At 36.2% G+C, this 18,209-nt stretch overlaps 1 protein-coding gene across 1 annotated transcript; it reads right to left on the reverse strand.

The window, feature by feature from the left end:
• On the reverse strand, window positions 1-13,866 carry LOC105046835 (uncharacterized). Its single transcript, XM_073259489.1, has 13 exons — window positions 13,584-13,866; window positions 13,397-13,482; window positions 8,579-8,682; window positions 5,352-5,545; window positions 5,054-5,232; window positions 4,559-4,903; window positions 4,396-4,460; window positions 2,291-2,339; window positions 2,012-2,165; window positions 1,734-1,818; window positions 1,581-1,650; window positions 613-753; window positions 1-468 (listed from the first exon to the last, which is right to left on the reverse strand). The coding sequence occupies exons 1-13, from the start codon at window positions 13,711-13,713 to the stop codon at window positions 160-162; spliced, it is 1,911 nt and encodes a 636-aa protein (XP_073115590.1). The 5' UTR covers window positions 13,714-13,866; the 3' UTR covers window positions 1-159.
• Window positions 13,867-18,209: the final 4,343 nt, after the last annotated feature.

Raw genomic sequence — 18,209 nt, forward strand, 5'->3', positions numbered from 1 at the left:
TGACAGAAACAGGCTTCGCTGTTATCTTATTTTTCCTTTCCTTTTCCTTTCTTTTCATTGACCGGATCAATAAATTAAATCAAAGCATTCACATGTTATGTACAAGATAATCTTTTATGACCTATGAAATGTAAAAAAAAACTGTGAAAAGTATAATCTTTACACGATTGTCCAGTCATCTGAAGGAGCAGAAGTAGATGGAATTGCTTCGAATTTTGGATTCTTTCTAGGAAATATATATGACTTTTTGTCAAACAGTTGAGACAATACATGCTTATGTTTTTCCTCTGATTTCTTCTCATCCCGTGAGCTTCTCTTCTGGAATGGTTGTCTGTCTTTGCCAACAAAATTCAGGCCAAATTTCTTTAAACGGCTTTTTAGTTCCGCTGGTCTTGTTTCATCTGGCTGCTCCATGACCATGATGGTTTCTTCTGGATGGACCACTATTGCCTCTATGGTTTCATACACCTAAAAGAAGCATTCAGAACAATAGGTTATTCGAAAGCAAAACAAGAGCTGTTAACATGAAACAACCAACAGAACCATATCAACACCAGGGATTTTACTCTCCTCAAGACTGCCAAATAAGTTGTCAGTTAAAATCCACCATACCTTACAGAGATCATCTAACTTCTCGTTTAACATGCCGCTTTGATAAGTCGCAATAACATAGTCTTTGCACTCATAGAATAGTTTTGAGAGGTTACGATCCACAGGAAGTGCTGCTTCTGCTGCTAGAATGCCAGCACAAAGCTGAATATTGTCAAACCAGGATACTGTCAGTTCCAATTTTAACATAAATTTCTAGCTTTTTACCAAAAAGAAAACATAAATTTCGAGCTGGATGGCTAACTACACCTGGACGAGGACAAATGTTAGAATCAGAACAGAAATCTTGTTGATAATGAAAAACCATGAATCACATCATCTCCTAAATGATGGCATATATGGTCATTGGAATGGCCAAGCCAAAATTACAATCAAGAACTTCTATTCTTCTATTATCTGCTGCCTGAGACTTCAGGTATTAAAAGTGCATTGGACATTCAGGCACAGTGTATCTTAAACCTCTAATAATTCCTTTTTCCAAGTGCATCACCATTTGCACATAAAAAAGGTCAAGGCTACCTAGATATCACTGATCAGGTTGGTCAGACATAATGCACCATTTTCAATTTAGCTGACCCTAGGAAGACTGACCCTAGTAAGGTCATGATAACTTGAATCTTAATGGATTCAGTTTCTAGTGGTGATATGCTTACGGTAGTTTTGATATATTATCATCTCTTTCAGCAATCTTGTCCCAAGCCAATGCTGCTAGAAAGTGGAAACTCATGTTAACCAAGCACAGGATCATCAAGCACATGTGATTAATTCACAAATTGGAAAAGGAGAAGTGATAGATTTCTCAAAGAAAGGAGGAAGGATTACAAGAACTAACTTTCACTTGCAAAATTTGCACCAAAATAACTACATGGAATCTTACAATGAAGATCATATTATTAGGAAGTGGAACTATTGAAGTACAGTTGGTGTGAGAAAACACAATAAATAAACCAAACTAAATATATAGGACTTACCACAGAGATGTAGAGCTGCTCAAAGAGCTCGGATGGTGAGATGTCCTCCAAGGTGCTTAAGATGCTTTCACTTCAAAATCAAATGGCTTAGACATTAATTCTTGAACAATACTCAAGTAAAAATAAATCCATAAACAAAATCTCCGTACTTACACTGCCAAATCCTCATCAAAGAGTGGTGTTTGTTTGACAGCAGGCAATGCTTTGGCAGTTTCCCATAGTTCACGCCACAAATTACCTATAAATGGCTACAGCATTTTTATCAGAATATCTTACATGATCAAATAAATAACTTAGATATACAGAGTTTATTCTTAAATTTCACAAGATCGCTTTTCTACAATTAGATGACAATATACAATTCTCATGAAATAAACTCATTAATAATTATCACTAATGTGATAAATTTATTGTCGAAAGGAGAAAGACACCTTCTTTTTGCATTCTTCTACTTAGCTGGCCTTGTCTAGATGAGCCTTCTCCATCAACTGAATCATTAGCCTGATCATCTGACACCATTTCCATCCAGTCTGGCGGAGAGTGCCATCTTATAAAGTCTTCCAGAATACACCCAGGATTTGCAGCCTGATAGATGATATGCAAGAGTTATATAACATGTATGCACATCTCTGCACTTTGACATACTCCGACCCAAAAGAAAAACAGACTACAGGATGTTAGTGTATTGCTGAAAATGGTTACGAACTTGCCTTGAAAGCTTGCATGTCAGAAAGGAGTTGAGAACACCCAGCACCAACACTAAGCATAGAAGTATAATAGACCATTAAAATTAATTGCACTAATGAATGTAAGCAAGATGTGGATTTAGCATCAACAAGTAACAATGGTAAAGAAAATTGTGTTGTATCATTTGTTCACAGTCCTGCTATTTCACATTCGTGTCCAAGTATATAATCCACCATGCTCATCACATGATTGCTTGCCATGAATCTGTTTATCTGATATTTAACATTGACGGAGTTCATAGTTTTCTATAGATACATATAGACCAATGTCATATCAAGTGGCCTCAAGATAAGATATACTTTGCACAGTCAGTAGAAAGCTTCTTTAAAGTGATTACTTATTTCTAATTTTTATGTATTTCCAAATTATAGTTTATCTATTTACACTTATCCACTAGATATTAGTATAAAGCTTCTCTTGAGAAAAACAAAGTTCATAATTAATTCTTAGGATAAAATAGAACTCCCATGAGATGGTCAATTGTGTGTGGTGGAAGAACTAGATTTCTAGATGGCTCATCACCTTTCAATCCAGGTCTTTACCCCTCCAAATGGGGTCCGAACAAAACTAATTAGGGTCTTTAAGACATCAATATTTGTTTTATAGACCTAACAAAAGATTATAATCTTTACAAAATTACAACCTCTTTCTGGTGGGTGTAATGCTCATAATTTATTTGTAAAAATGTCATGTTTTGTACAATAAGTGTGATATACATTAAATATTTCCACAATCGTACTTAACCCATTCTCCATCACTTTCTAATAAACAGGTTCAACTTATATGGCTCCTCTTATATACTCAGTCCCCTTTGCATTCCCTCTAATTTAACCAGACATCTATTTCAACTTATCTCAGATCTTACAGATGCAGTTGGACTCAGATTCAGCAGAAAATTAATTTAAAGTATTTATGTTTATTAAAGAAGGCTAACTTTGCAATCACTACCAATGCATATAAGATAAACTTCTGAAACTTTCAAATAGATGTGAATATCAAACTAATGAATTTCAGTTGGTAGGACTGCAATGACACCTACACATGGTGTGTATAGCCAAACATATAGACGTGATAGATAGATATATTCATAAACAAATATAATCTCATGTGAGTGTTTACATGAATCATATTGTATCCTTGACTTATCAGAAGGCTGTTGGTATTACTTGGTCACAAGAGTTTATACCTCTGCTTGTGTGCATGAATAATATGACCTTATCGCTTTCCAGAGTAGGCAAGTGTAAAATCTTCTTTACTTACCCTAAGAAATATTCCATCTCCTAAACAACACTAAAAGCTCACAAAACACTCTGTCCGCTTGATGAAGTGATAGGAAGCCTCATAAGTGGCATTTAGGAGTTTACTGTTGATACCAGAAGAGGTTTCTTCGATGGTCAAAATGCTACTGTGAAACTATTGATACCAATTGCCATCATTCACGAGTGATCCCAAATCGAAATATCAACTAGATAAGGAGGTCCACATGCTTCTTCCCATCCTTTGAAATCCTCAGCATATTTGCCATGTTTTCAAACTCATTTTGAGAAATCCAATTAAGTTTTGTTCTCAGTTAGCTTTATTGCAGAATGACACTATGTTTGTCCCCTCACCTTCCCAGAATGAACCATTCTTTATCTTTTCTCCAACGTCTCTCTTTAAGTATCATCAACAAAAATATGAATAAGCATACCCAAGAAAGGAAAAATAAACATTTAGCTCCAACTGACCATATACATACTCTCATGGACTACTAGCATACATTCATATCCTTAAAGCTTCGTATCCAAAATGCCTAATCATCACATATAGTATAACATTATTAGATGGAACGAGTTTCCAGATCATAAAATGAAAATCTGAGATCATACTGTAAGAAACAAAACAAAAAAATAAGTTTCTATGTGCAAACTATAACATGTATTAAATCACCACCCTGCTCCATATTCAGCAAAAATCTTATGTTTAATTTAACTTGGATCTAGAAAGGGCATCAAAATTGTTGTTTCAAACTAAGGAAATATAATGATGTGGTGATCTTTAGTAGCTAACTGGAGTCAAACATACAGACCTCCCAGTACGCATCACGAATTCTTCTGTTTCTTTGATAAGTTCCTCTGTTAGTACTGGACCCTCCTGCATATGAATCGCAGCACATAGCTCAAAATGTCATTTTGAAATTTCAAATCAACATCTTGTAAATTTCCAGGGAATAAATCCTCAGAAGTTAGTACCTGCGTAACTGGGGAGTATATGGGTTCATCGGTTTCTAACATAGTTAAATTTTCACATGGATGAATAGCACCAAGTCTAAGAACATACTCTCCCATACTGGTTCTAACATAAATGTTGCAATTTGGAGACAGTTTCCCTTGATGATCAGATAAATGTATGCTGTCAAGACTGGTTTCTTTCAGTACAGAATCCAGTGACTCTTTGGCAATAGTTCGGCGCTGTTTCCTGGCAATACAACAATTAATAACTTGTAACTTCTGATGCAGGAGACAGGAATTCAAGTCAGGATATGCATCTGATGGCATTCGAGGTACTGGTTGTCCTTTTGACCATGATTTCCTCAGCTGTGAGCATAAAGAAGGCAGTTATGGCTTATGGAATACAGAAGTTTCTTCAAAGACAATAATCATTCTTAAGGGCAAAAACCAGAGAAAAATGCTATAGATATTATATCACTTCTTCAAATAATGAGACAACACGAGCCATCTGCTTACTTCAACAATGACAAGCCGCCAAAATGATGCCATCTTTTGCAAAGATTTAAAGGCCCCAATAATTTGAGAGAGTTGAACAACAAAACTTTCTGGTGGCGCACCATGGAGATCCTTCAGCAAGGTGGTTGTAGGAAGAATCTCCGAGCACAATCCGTTATTCCTTGGGGGCAAGTGTTCCTCTGCGAACATCTTGCAAACATTACAATGGAAGTGAAGGATCATCAAGCGACACTACAGAACTTCAGGTGTAGTAAAATTGCAATACAAAAAGGTGGAGCATGACCCGGGATGACCCTACCTGACTTAAACAGAGAGCATATCAAAGAATGGAATTCCTCGTCACCGCAGAACTCAGAACTCAGTTTCTCTTCCCTTTCACGAAGAACTAATGATTTTACAACAGACAAGCTTAAGCCAGTCTTCTCTTTGATTGGTGAAGGATCTCCCGCAAGTGTCAAAAGATCATTCATAGATTTAAAATTTTTTCCACTCCTAGAGGGGAAGTAGCATAAAACATTAGACTTGAATAAGAGAACCAATTTCACAAAATAATAGAAGCTCAAAAGATGGAAAAAAGGTCGTGAAGGAATTAGATGTTTCTAGATGTGTGCGTCATGAAGAAGCTCTCCATATTATTAGTACTTGGCATGGGAATTATGGCATGAAAATGCAACATTATAACCATCATCAACAATTAAGGTCAGTTGGTACTGTAAAAAAGAAATAGTTCATACCCCACTTGGCAAATATTTTTCTTACCATGTCAATGGATATCAGATCTTCTAAACCCTGTAATAATTGACAATCTTCATATTTTCTAAATCCTAGTAAACCTAGGCTATGCTAATCGCTAAAGTGTCCTATTCCTACAACCCCTCTTTCAGATCTCACCCTACTTATAAGATCCAGGATCAGTCACTTTCAAAAATATTTATGTATTCTACTTGTCTTTTGCTAATCTTAATATTCTTCACAAAATGTTGCACTTTGTCCCTTTATCATCTGTTTTAGCTAGCAGACATCATTCTCATCCTTAATGGCTGTAATGAAAAATATATAATGCACTTCATGTTACTTACTAGCCTTCTTCCCACTACTAAATCTCTTTTTCTTTTAAATCCTCTATATCCCTACTTGCACTATTTAAAGATAGAGTTCACAACCTCATCAGCCTCCATATTCAACCAAAGTATCCACGGTTGTCAAATAGCCTAGACAACTATGGGCTGCAGACAAGTCTGGTGGTTGTCTAGGCACCTAGGTGATCATCCACGCAACAAACAATAGAAATTCAATCATTCTTTAATTCAAGTACTTAATTTTCACATTAGATTCTTGAACTACTTCAACAAGTTAACATTTCCAGGTAATACCAATGTGAACATAAACAATTAAGTCACTTTCAAGATCTATGTGTTAAGCGTTTGCTAAGTTCACAACAAATGTAATATAAGCCACAACATAGATTATTGTTCTTTCAGCCCAAGTGGTGGAGTTTCCCGAACTTTCTTAATCGCCCATCTTGTTAAAAGTTCGAGCTAAGGTTGTTATGATTCCAATGAGAGAACCTTTTGTAGTAACTTGTTTAATACTTAAAAGTATGTTAATTTTTTTGTTTCTAAATTATAATTTTTCTTGATGTTTACAATGAAGCTTCATGCTCCCTAATTGGCATATGTATGTTATATAAGAAAAATAATGCAAGAAAATGATTTATACTGTATATATGTAAGTTTATATATATTTAGATGCATACATGTATTAATTATATTTACATATACACACAGATAAGTGCACATATAACTATAGTAACGCATATGTAGAAATGGAACATTAGTTTGTGTGTGTGTGCGTACTATATATTAACGCATATGTAGAAATGCAACATTAGTTTGTAAATATAACTATAGGTAAAAAACACATACACACATATATATGTATGCACATATATAATGTATGTATGTAATATACGTATAGTTACTTTTATATGTATGTACCTATGAATGGTGGTTAGGCAAGGCTCGTCTCAGCATTTAGTGGCCTTATATTGCCCAAGCAGTAGGCTAGGTGCCCAAGTAACCACTTGTAACAACTTACAAAGAATTTCAGTTTTTTCTGTTGTCCTTATAGTTTCCAATCTGTAGATCCCTATTAGGATAAACATTCATGAAGAATTACAGACTATCTAGAGCTCAAAGCATTTTGGGTTGGTTGAGTGCAATCAAAAACTAAAGTGAGGTACAATTCCATACCACAACATTTCACATGTATTAACACAAGGGAAACCGAAACAGATTGAGACACACAAATACATTTCAATGCATTCTGGTATACACAGTACAAATAGATGCCCCATTTTACTGTGTCAAAAACCAACAAAAATTGTACATACTCTAGATAACCTATGATATGAATGGGCACCTAAATTCTAGTCTAAATTGACATAATTATGTTTGTTTTGTTCAAAAAACATGTTAGGGAAGTTGTGTAGGACATACAGCACACTATTACTTTTTCCCCATATCCTTTTTTTCTTTTTTTGTTGGGGGCTGGGCAGCCGGATGGGGGATTGTTTTTATGACTGTTTTGAAGGTTGAAAAAACCTATAATGTGTACATTGGGCTGCTAGCTGCATTAATGAATTGAAAAGTCAACTCCTAAATGACATAAATTAGCTCTTCTTCAAGTTTCATGGTATCCCTGCATGGGATTGTTGTCCAAGGCTTTAGCATAAACTACAGAGCTACTGCATGCAGTCCAGTAATCTCTTGTTAATCAATGTTCAACTAAGTAACCATCATAACCTCCACCATATCCTCGCCTCGCCTCATAAAGTGCATCATCAATAGGTAGAGGCTGGCAAAGTTTTAAATGCTTGTATCTGTGAGAGAGGAATACACAAATGTTGCATAGCCTTCCATCATTTCTTCTTTTCTTTTCTTTTTTTTTTCCTCCTGCGCGGGGGGTGGGTGGTGTGTGGTCGGCGGCAATGTGAAGATGGGAAAACACACCAAACATTTCATTATGAGTCTCTTACGCTGACATAGCAATGCATTGAATTTGATATGAAAACATACAGACAAATGGTATGCAATGCAAAGTGTAAATTACAAGAATAAAGAAAGCTAGTATCAGACCAAGGAGAAGGGAAAGTTTTCGAAAACTTTCTTTCAAGCAAAAAGTTCAAGGCAAGGTAGCATATCAAAAGAGCAGTAGAATTTAAATCATCTGACCATGATGATTTAATTCATCATAACATAGGTGCCCAAGAACATGCCATGCTACAGGAAGCAAAAAAGCAATTACATATATTTACATGTATCTATTGTTATACTAAAGACAGATACTTAAATAGTGTAGAAGTAGAAGAAAAGGATCTCCTTATATCAGTCTGTAGGAAACTTAAGTCATTCATTTCCCATTTTCATCGAGTAATGCAGCTATGGTTGCATATTTTATACTAGATCTTTTATCTAACAATCATTGAGATCAAACAAGGAAATATTTCCAGTAAAAAGAGCTTACTCAATAGCCGAAGCCAGCTGTTTAATTACAGAAACCGAAGGAATGGTCCACATTCTTGATGTGTTTGAGCCATCTTCCTCTCTGGTGAAGTCTCTCTCCAAAACCTGAAAGTGCAAATATTAACATTTTAAAAGAAATATTACTTTCCAATTCTAGGTAACTGCTCTTGAGATGCAAGGACAGAAATCAACATAACTAATCCATCCACCAAAATGAAACCACAATGGCACAATGGCAGAAGCACTACATAATCAGTTGCACTGCAGATCTGTCAATCAAGTTACCCCCATCTTCCCACCCACCACACCCCTGCCCCCCTCCCCCACCAAAACAGTGCACCCCCCCTCCCCCTCCACCCCCGCCAACCCCCCCCCCACATCTCCCCCTTGCCATGGCTGAAACCCATCACAATCTCCATCCTGAGATTCCACAAGCATATTTTACAAATGTTTTTCTCGATCATATCTATAAACAGGGATTACTTGATTAGCGTCTTTATGGCACTTGATTCCTTGATTGAGGTTTTTAAGGCATTTAATGGAATGTCTCTGATACACCTTGGGGAACTGAACACAACTGATATAGTAGAACCGACCAAACAGAGTTTGCCACAAAGCCTTCATGTCGGCCAATCAACTCTCGCCATGTGGCTAGGGCATGTGGAGATGCCCAAATCTCCCTCATCTGGCTATAGCTAGCCCGCAATGGCTAACTATTTTCATAACTGTGAGATACACAAGAATTGGCATGCAGGAGAATCACTTACATGGAATCTTCCAGAAGTGTGAACAATTATCCAAAACAACCAATTGGCACACCTCGAGACTTCATAGCAACAGGTACCAGCCCTCACCTATATAAATTGCTCTGAGGGGGACCCTCCAAGTAAGTCTACTGTTTAAGACTAAGTTCTAAGTGAAAAAATTGCTAAGTACTAAGCTCCTTATGCTCTAGAATTCTCGTCTCTCTACCATTCACACATAGCTCCAGTATTTCCTCGAGAGTTATCAGACTTAGGCATCAAAAGATTCCCCAGCAAGAGGGCTTTCTTGTTGTGGTGTTTTAGGACCAGCCCCAACATTCGAGCAAAGGTCTAACCGCAATCTCCTTCCCTCTACCATTGATTGGTGCAATCAATCTAGCTTCGACTGCATTCAAGTCTCAGCCACTGCCATCCACCAGCTAAGGAGGCACATCAAGATCTTCGGCAAACTCCCTCATTCCGTGCAGCACCTCGTCAAGCCCTCCAACACACTAGCCAACTCGACGGCCTAGTTAGACCGGCTTCCAGCAGCAACAGTCTCCAAGAGACTTTGATTCATAGAATACTTTGATTTTTGGGCATGGTTTCAATGGGAAGGGGGAGAAAGTTGTTAAGAATTATGTGGAAGTACTATGGACAATTAAGAATAAACGAATATAATACCGAATAGTTTTGTTGTGGAAATGTCGTACCTGCATATCATTTTTTTGATGTATTGTTCCTAAGGGATTGAATGTCTTTGATATACTCATGCTAAGTGATTCTTTGATCTTTGGCATCCACATTCAGGTTAAGTAGCTCTTTTGTTGTTCCCAATGCTGGACTTATGGGATTGGAGCCCATGATGTTTATTCTCAAGCTAGAGTTGGTTTGATGGGATTGAGAAATGTGATGTTTGTTCTAATGCAGGTGTCGAACATACGATGCCACCTATTGAATGAATTGTCCTAAGAGTCAACTAATTTTTGTTGTACCAAGGTTGCACAGCTCTTGAGTTGTTCCCACGAGTTAATCACAACTATTCAAATAAGGCCGATGTTGTCAGAAGCATTATTTGATCTGCAGACATTCTAATTGTTGAGTAGCATTTTGTTATGTTCCTGTGGAGTGTGCTTCCTAGTATTCAACACTATGACATGATTAGGTAAATGATTCAATCTGATCGAAATGTAATCCAAAATCCATTTGCAAAGACATGTATATTCCTATTCTGTTCTATTTTAGCTTCTACGTAGAAGGCCTTTAATGTTTCTTAATTTTGTTAAAATACAATAGCATTTACATTTTCTTAGCAAGTTTGCATATCTATTTTCATTTTTAACGTCGCTTTCCCTTTCTACAATCCTTTTTATGGATGATTTTCTTCTTATCTTTTATTATCTGGTGCTTATTATAGAAATTGTTGCACCTATCAAAGTAACCGAAAGTGAAATAATTAATTCAAATAAAATTTTGAAGAATAGCTAGTCCTCCCATCTTCATTTATTTAGACGTTCTCTCCATGAATTTTGTATTTCTAGCTGTTTCTTTATCATGTATGTTGAGCTTCATTTTTCTAGCATCCCACTAAATATACACTGCATAAATTTTTGAATCTTTCTAGTTTCAAATTTGATACAAGAATTAATTTAACCTTCCTTTTTAAAAATTCCTGCACATAGCCCAGGGCAATTACTAGTTCTTTTGGCTAATCAGATCTATAACCACTGTACAATTTACCTACAATTTATGCAAAAATGTAGTTAACTTGCTTACAGTGATATAATGTCAAAATATGATATCCAAAGTCACTTTTACAATATTATGTGATCCTGAAAGTTTTATAACTTATCACTTGTAAAAATTCAATAAGGTAGAATAAGGTTCACCGTCTCGGTACTGAAACCCATACCGATACTATCCTATTATAATGCTGGCACGTGGTTCGATGCATAACGGTAGCGTCAATATGGTATGGTACCGTGGACGGTATAGCAAACCATGAAATCTATATAACGACAAAAGGCAGTAAATGTCAAAATTTTAATAACTCTTTTGAATGATTGGCATGAATAGCTTATGCTCCAACAATTTATGTACATAAAACAAGGTTTTAAATTTTGTATGATTGAACTGTCCCAATTTTCCTAAGGAACAGGATCTGCCGCCATCTCATCCTATCCCAACACTTGGTACAGAAGATGTCCCAAGACATGCTAATTGAGATACTAGGATAATGGTCCTATCCCAACACTGGAGATGGTACCCCTCTTGGTACCTGCAGCATGTCCTGCTAGGACTTGAGTCCTTGACAGAAACCAATGCGCCTCTCCAAACTAGTAAAACAAATGCTCTAGCTCTTGAGTGCTTACAGCTTTTAAGGGTCATTTAATCTAAAGATTTTTGTCCGCGATATCCAAATTCCCCATTCATTGGCTTTTTGCGTTTTCCATAGTAGTTCAAATCTATTAAAGTATTTAAGCATTCAAATCTGCTATTACTCACTACAAAGGAAAGTAAAATTGTCCTGTATTGTCACTGACTACTATGGTGTACACTTGTTTTCTCCAAAGAGGTATTCCATCATTATCTTTTCACCTTCTAACTTACAACATCAAATTCCTTCATGAAATTGTTGATGTTAGCATTTTCGGTCTTTGAACTTCCTTATTTCTTCTAATAATATTTTTTTTCTTTCTGAGAATATGGTGATTATTCCCTATTACTCAGGTTTGAACCTGAGACCTCTCACTTAGAGAGGAGTGCCAACCAACCGTACAACTTTTGGATCCAAAAAATCTTCTTTTGAGAAAGATCACTGGTCTCTTAAAATATCAAAACATCTTTGCATTCTTAAGCACTTGCACATACTTCAACCATTGTTGACCTTTAAAGACAAGCCTTCAAGTTAAGGTCTTGTTAACTTGCAGATAAACTACATTTTCTTTGTAATGGGAGTCATAACTCACACTACCCTTTCCTGCATGAAATTCCAAGTTGGAGTCTTAAGAAGTTAAGAGCAATCAGAAGAGTAAGGCAAGTTGTTGTTGAACATAACTATTCAAAGGCCATTTATCCCCATGACCAAAATCCAAATAGAACTGCACATGAAGCCAATTATTCACACACATACATCGACATATACTCAATTGTATCCATTATCCTTTTCACAAAAGATCCCAACAAGTTTAAATACGCCAAACATCAGGGCAGCATTTCATCAGCAACTTGACAGTATCCAACTTCAATTAACTTCTATGTCATAGTGTTAAAGCCCTTCTTGTAATTATATTTTGAAGTAACATGGCAAACTATAGAATGAATATGTTGACTTTTTGACATAGTTTTTTTTAATAGCACTTTATTCAGCGGGTCAGCTTGCTTGAATAACCATAACATAACTTCCTGGCTTCAAACTGAAATGACCTGGCAATGCTGGGTATATCAAGTATCCTATTGTGGTCCTAATGACGAAAAAAATACCATAACAGGCAGAACTGATGGAAAGAATTGACTCACTCCAGTATCACTCAAACCAACATTAAGATTAAAGATCAAGAGATGAGAAGAGAATAAGAAATTCACAACAAGAACAATAAGAAGAGAAAATTGCAACGCATAAGAAAATAGTAGCAAGAATGATTATCAGGAAGTCGATTCCATCATTAGCCAACACCAAATAGTTGAAGTGAGAAGAGATCAAGAAATTGACAACAAAAAGAGGAAATTCCAATGCATAAGAAGATAGTGACAAAAATGATTATCAGGAAGTCGATTCCACCATTAGCCAACCCCAAATAGTCGGGATAAGAACAGTTAGCTATGGTTGTGGTATGTTTGTTCCATCCTTAGTAAGTTTCTCCTAGGCAAACTGCACAGGAACCCACAACCAAAGAATACAAAAATTTTAAGGATTGTTCAGTCACACACTAGCACTTAACCAAAACTATTGATTAATTAAAAAAACACTCAACAGATGTATACAGATTTTACTGAGATATACATCTAGTTTTCTGCACTGTGCGACTAAAAAAGGGGCGAAAATCTTTTCTTATCGAAATAAGATTTAAACAGACCTCTTGCTGGGGTTTATCAGAAGCATCAGATGCAACAGTTTCTCGGTCCGTAGATCTCCTTGGACCCTTTTGGGACTGCCCATCGCCTTCCCCAACAAATTAAATCAAAAGAAATAAAAAAAATTTGTCAGAAATCTAATCCAGATTGCCAAGATTACCAAGAAATAAAAGAAAAGATCGCTCTCACCTCGATCGCTCTTCAAATCGGCTTTGATGTCAGTCAGAACCTTCTCAGCTTTGGCCGCGGCGGAGTGGAAGACCGTCTTGGCCCTGGAGACAAGGGAGAGATGGGAGGAGGAGACGAAAGAAGACTCCATCCGATGGGGAAACCAGGATTTTGGGATCAGATCAGATGGACAAATGATTCCAAAAAAAGTAGAAGACAATCAAACTTCAGTAACGCACGACAGGGAGAGATCGAATTGCTGAGGACATTTCGAGGACCATGCTTTCTTCGACTTATTTATAGACAAACATTCGAAAGGGTTGGAAAAGACGCTTTCAGAAATTATATCCTACTCACAGCGTCCACCACGTGGGATCAAATACTCACCAATAAAAAATCATCATACCATCAAATTTTGGATGAGAAAAAATTTCACTGTTCCAGATGAAAATTTTAAATAAAAAAATAAATTTTAATCAATGATAATTTTTTATTAACTGATCCAGAGCAAAATAGTTCTGATCATTAATTTTTTTTCTATCTTGATGCACGCCATAAAAATGAAAAGCTGGGATCAGCGAGGTGGTGCACGCCATGTCGGACATAAGGAAAGCCATCTGGTGTCGTTACCTGCGAAACTTATCTCTAAATAAATTATTTTATTTTACATGGATTACCACTGGGTCATATGCTAACATCAAGTCTCAACAAGACTCGTCATGAGCCGTGCCGAGACTAGTTCAGAAACGGTAGGACAAATTTTTATATACATGTTTCTCATCTTGGCGCGTTGAATATAAGGATGCAACTGTTTGAACTAGTCCCGTCATGAGTCATGCCGAGACTAGTGATAGAACGCAGAAGCAATGTTACATGGAAACAGGAGCGCCGAGACTAGCTCAAACATGGCAGGAGCGAGCGTTATTATTATATTTGTACGTTTCTGCTAGGGTCTTATACGTGAAAACTCCAAAATAAGGTTTGAACTGGTCCCGGCATTTGGATATTGGAACACGACGACTCTATCAAACTTGATAGACGCAATCATGCATATAATCCCATCAGGAATGTCAATGTTAGGTATATGGATGTTGCATATAAAAATTTCTAAATAAAGTTTGAACTGCTCCTAGAACTTGAAATGCTGGAACTATTTCAAATGTAACTAGAAAGCCAATCGCATGCAGTGCACATTTAATAAAACTAATAAAAAATATATATATAATCATAAAGTTATTAAATTATATTAAAATAAAATAGATACAAAAATATTATAAATAAAAAATTATGATATATGAGATAGCTATTAAGGAAAACTAATAAATGAAATAAAGCCAATGTTTCAAGTCCTTGAAGTATTACAAAGAAAAATAAATAAAAAAAGATGAACTGGATTCACAAGAGATGGTGCAGAATAGGGGGAGGAGGGAGAGAGAGGAGCAAGTTAGTGTAGAAGAAGAGAGGAAGAGAGATTGGGTCAAGTAAAGAAAGCTTTTTATGCAAAAGAGAGAGCAGGCAGGTTGGAAGAGGAGACAAAGATGAGTGCCCAGGAAGAGGTAGGCGAGGTGGGGGTGGTGGGGGGGTTAGTGTTATTTTTTTTTTTTTTTTTTTAATGTGGATTTAGCTACAGCGAGAGAGAGAAGGCACATGAGAATCTTTTTTTTGTTGAAGATAATTTAAATTTACAATTTAATAAACACTGTTAAAAAGAAAAAAGTTTAAAACAAATCTTGATTTTGCACTGTACGTGTAAAGATAGAAATATTTGGGAACTTGAGTCATATAATTTTCTTAATGATTGCAAAGGATATTTTGATCATGAACTTACAGAATCTGTCAGAGAATATATCAAAATTAAAGATCCATTTTTTATACAATATAGATAGGAGCTATCTAATCGATAAGCCCTAGAAAATATGAGTATCGGACCTCTCTCTCTCTCTCTCTCTCTCTCTCTCTCTCTCTCTCTCTCTCTCTATCTATCTATCTGTTTTTTTTTTTCTTTTTTGTTGAGTGCCCTATGTAGGAATGCCTATATAAACTTTGAACTAGTCTTGGTAATTGGAGTATTGGACTAGTTTAAAAATGATAGAAGCAATCTTATGGATTAACCCCTAATAAATGTTATTGTTGGAGGTAGGTTGCTTATGTTTAGGGCCATTATTTTTGAAAATGCAAATAATAAGCTTGGACTAGCAATAAAAATTGGAATGCCAAATTGATCAACAATCTTACATCCATGTATATCTGTAATAGATCCTTTGCCATTTGAAACTGACTAGAATCCTGTACGCAGCATCTTTCTTCAATTAATAAAATTTTACTATTCTAAATTTTGCATTCCACAAGGGAGAGAAGCAAGAGAAATGCAACAGTTGATAGTACTAGGAATGGAATGCTCAATGTTGACAACAAGAATAGGTTATAATCTCTATTATCCATATTTTCTTCTTATAAAGATCACACATGGCTGTTGTTCCCTATTATGTACCTTTTATAGCACAATAAAAAGAAGTGTGTGCATTAAACATTTGTTGAAATAAAAAGAAAAAAATACTTGTGTTGTAACAAATAGATAAACATGATAGAAGCTCCTATTAAGATCATATTGGACAAACAAGAGTAAAATAGCAATGCTAATCCTGGATGTCCATGTATATATGGATGATTATTGTTGCTCCAACTTGATTTTGAAGATGGAAGAGCACCAATCAATCAGTACAAAGAAAAAAGAAAAGGAAAAAGATCATCAGAGTTTATCCAATTGGGGACCCTCCAATGCTTAAGTTAGCAAAGGGACTTTGGGGAACAATAGGAAAAAAAAAAAGCCCACAAAAGAATTGTGTAGATGAATGTGAGATGCATACTTGATATCTTGAGCCTCTTTTTATAGATGTGGAGTCCTTGTCTCATTGAGTTTGAACTCTAGAGTCTAGAGTCAAATAGAGATATCTCTCATCTCTAATTATCTAGATCAGTTAGGAGTACAATATAATCGAGACAGATTTCCTTAATGCCATGTGTCAACCTATAATTGGTAAGTCAAATTTGGGCCACATCATATACCTCCACTTCAAAGTCCAAGTCATTTTTCTCAACACAAGCTAAGGAAGTAATTTGGCAGGCCACATTTTAAGTTACTCACCTTTAAGCGGGGATCTTGAATTTTTGATGGACTATTTGAGTGGACTTTTGAAATTTGAAAAGGTTGATAAGTTCAAAATACGTAGCATTTTTTCTGGTAGATAATACAATTAGGCATGTAGATCTTTGGTTGATCCATGCCATTGAGATCTTCTTGTTCTAATAACTATTGGAATTAGTTTCTTATGTTGAGAGCCATGAATGTCAACTTCTTAACCTATGAGCCATTGAGATTAGCTTTTTGATCTGAGAGCTATTGAGATCAGCTTCTTGACTTGAAAGCAGTTGAGAATGACTTCTCAGCTCTTGCCCCTAATCCAGTGTTTGAAGGTCTTAAGCTTGGAGGTCAGCTTTTTGTAAAGCGTTATTACTTAAGATCAATATGTAGACCCTTGCCTTCCTTGCTCTGCCTTTGGAGGGCATAATTTTGGAAGTTGGATTTTTAGATATTTTCTCTTAGGTCAGCTTTAGGAGCCATTGACATCAGCTACTTAACCCTTACTCTACATTTCAAGTCTTTGGGGTCAAGTTTTTGGAGTTTGGCCTTTTTGGTCCTCCTTTAGGTTTGCTTTAGGGAGCCATTGTCACACAAAGCCTTGTTTCCTTTGCCTTTACCTTCGAGATGAGTTAGGATGAAATGTCAAATAGTGTGCACTAGATTGTTCAAGTTGGACTTTGCCATTCCTCCTTCAAGCCTAGTCTCAATTAGGATTTTTTTACCTTAATAAGCTTGCACTTGATCGGCCAGGTTGGATCCTACCACTTTCAATTCGAGCTTAGCCTAAGCTAGTATTTTTACTTTGGCAGGCTTTGCTCTTGACCAATAGGTTGGGCTTTGCCACTTTTAGATCTAAGCCTAACTTGAGCTAAGACTATCCACCTCTATAAGTTTTGCACTCAACTGATAGGTCGAGCTTTTCCAATTTCTATCCAAGCCTAGCCTAAGCTAGAATTTTTCACCTCAGCAAGCTTTATACACGGCTAGCCAAGCTGGGCTTTGCTACCTTCAATTTGAGCCTAGCCTAAGTTCGTATTTTTCATCTTGTAGGTTGTGCACTCGACCAATTGGTCGAGCTTTGCTACTTTCAAACTAAGCCAAGCTTGAGCTAAGATTTCTATCTTGATAGGTTTTTCACTTGATCGATAGGTCAAGCTTTACTTTTTTCCATCCAAACCTAGCTTGAGCTAGGACATTTTGCCTTAGCAATCCTACAATAATTCTCATGGTTGTCACATCGATGTTCTCAGTTCAGTGGTCCTAGGATGAGTCCCATGGTTTCCGCCTCATTATTTGGGTTGGTAATCTTGGAATGAGTCCCATGGTTCTCATTTTTTGAAAGATGAGTTTGTAAGTCTACCCTTAAAGACTTCAATCATGCAAGGATACTTTTATCACATTTGAAAAAGAGTTGAAAAAAAACTTTATGAGTAGTTAGTAGCAAAAATATAAAACTTTTATATTACATATCTTACTGATAGTACATCTGAAGATTATTAGAATTC

This window comes from Elaeis guineensis, chromosome 6 (assembly GCF_000442705.2).
Source record: "Elaeis guineensis isolate ETL-2024a chromosome 6, EG11, whole genome shotgun sequence".
Classification (NCBI taxonomy): Eukaryota; Viridiplantae; Streptophyta; class Magnoliopsida; order Arecales; family Arecaceae; genus Elaeis; species Elaeis guineensis.

Coding starts and splice junctions, on each gene's coding strand:
- LOC105046835 (XM_073259489.1), bottom strand. CDS start 13,713: ATGGAGTCTTCTTTCGTCTCCTCCTCCCATCTCTCCCTTGTCTCCAGG. Junction 13,483..13,583: donor CGATTTGAAGAGCGATCGAG/GTGAGAGCGATC, acceptor TTGTTGGGGAAG/GCGATGGGCAGTCCCAAAAG. Junction 5,546..8,578: donor CAGCTGGCTTCGGCTATTGA/GTAAGCTCTTTT, acceptor CTTCCCCTCTAG/GAGTGGAAAAAATTTTAAAT.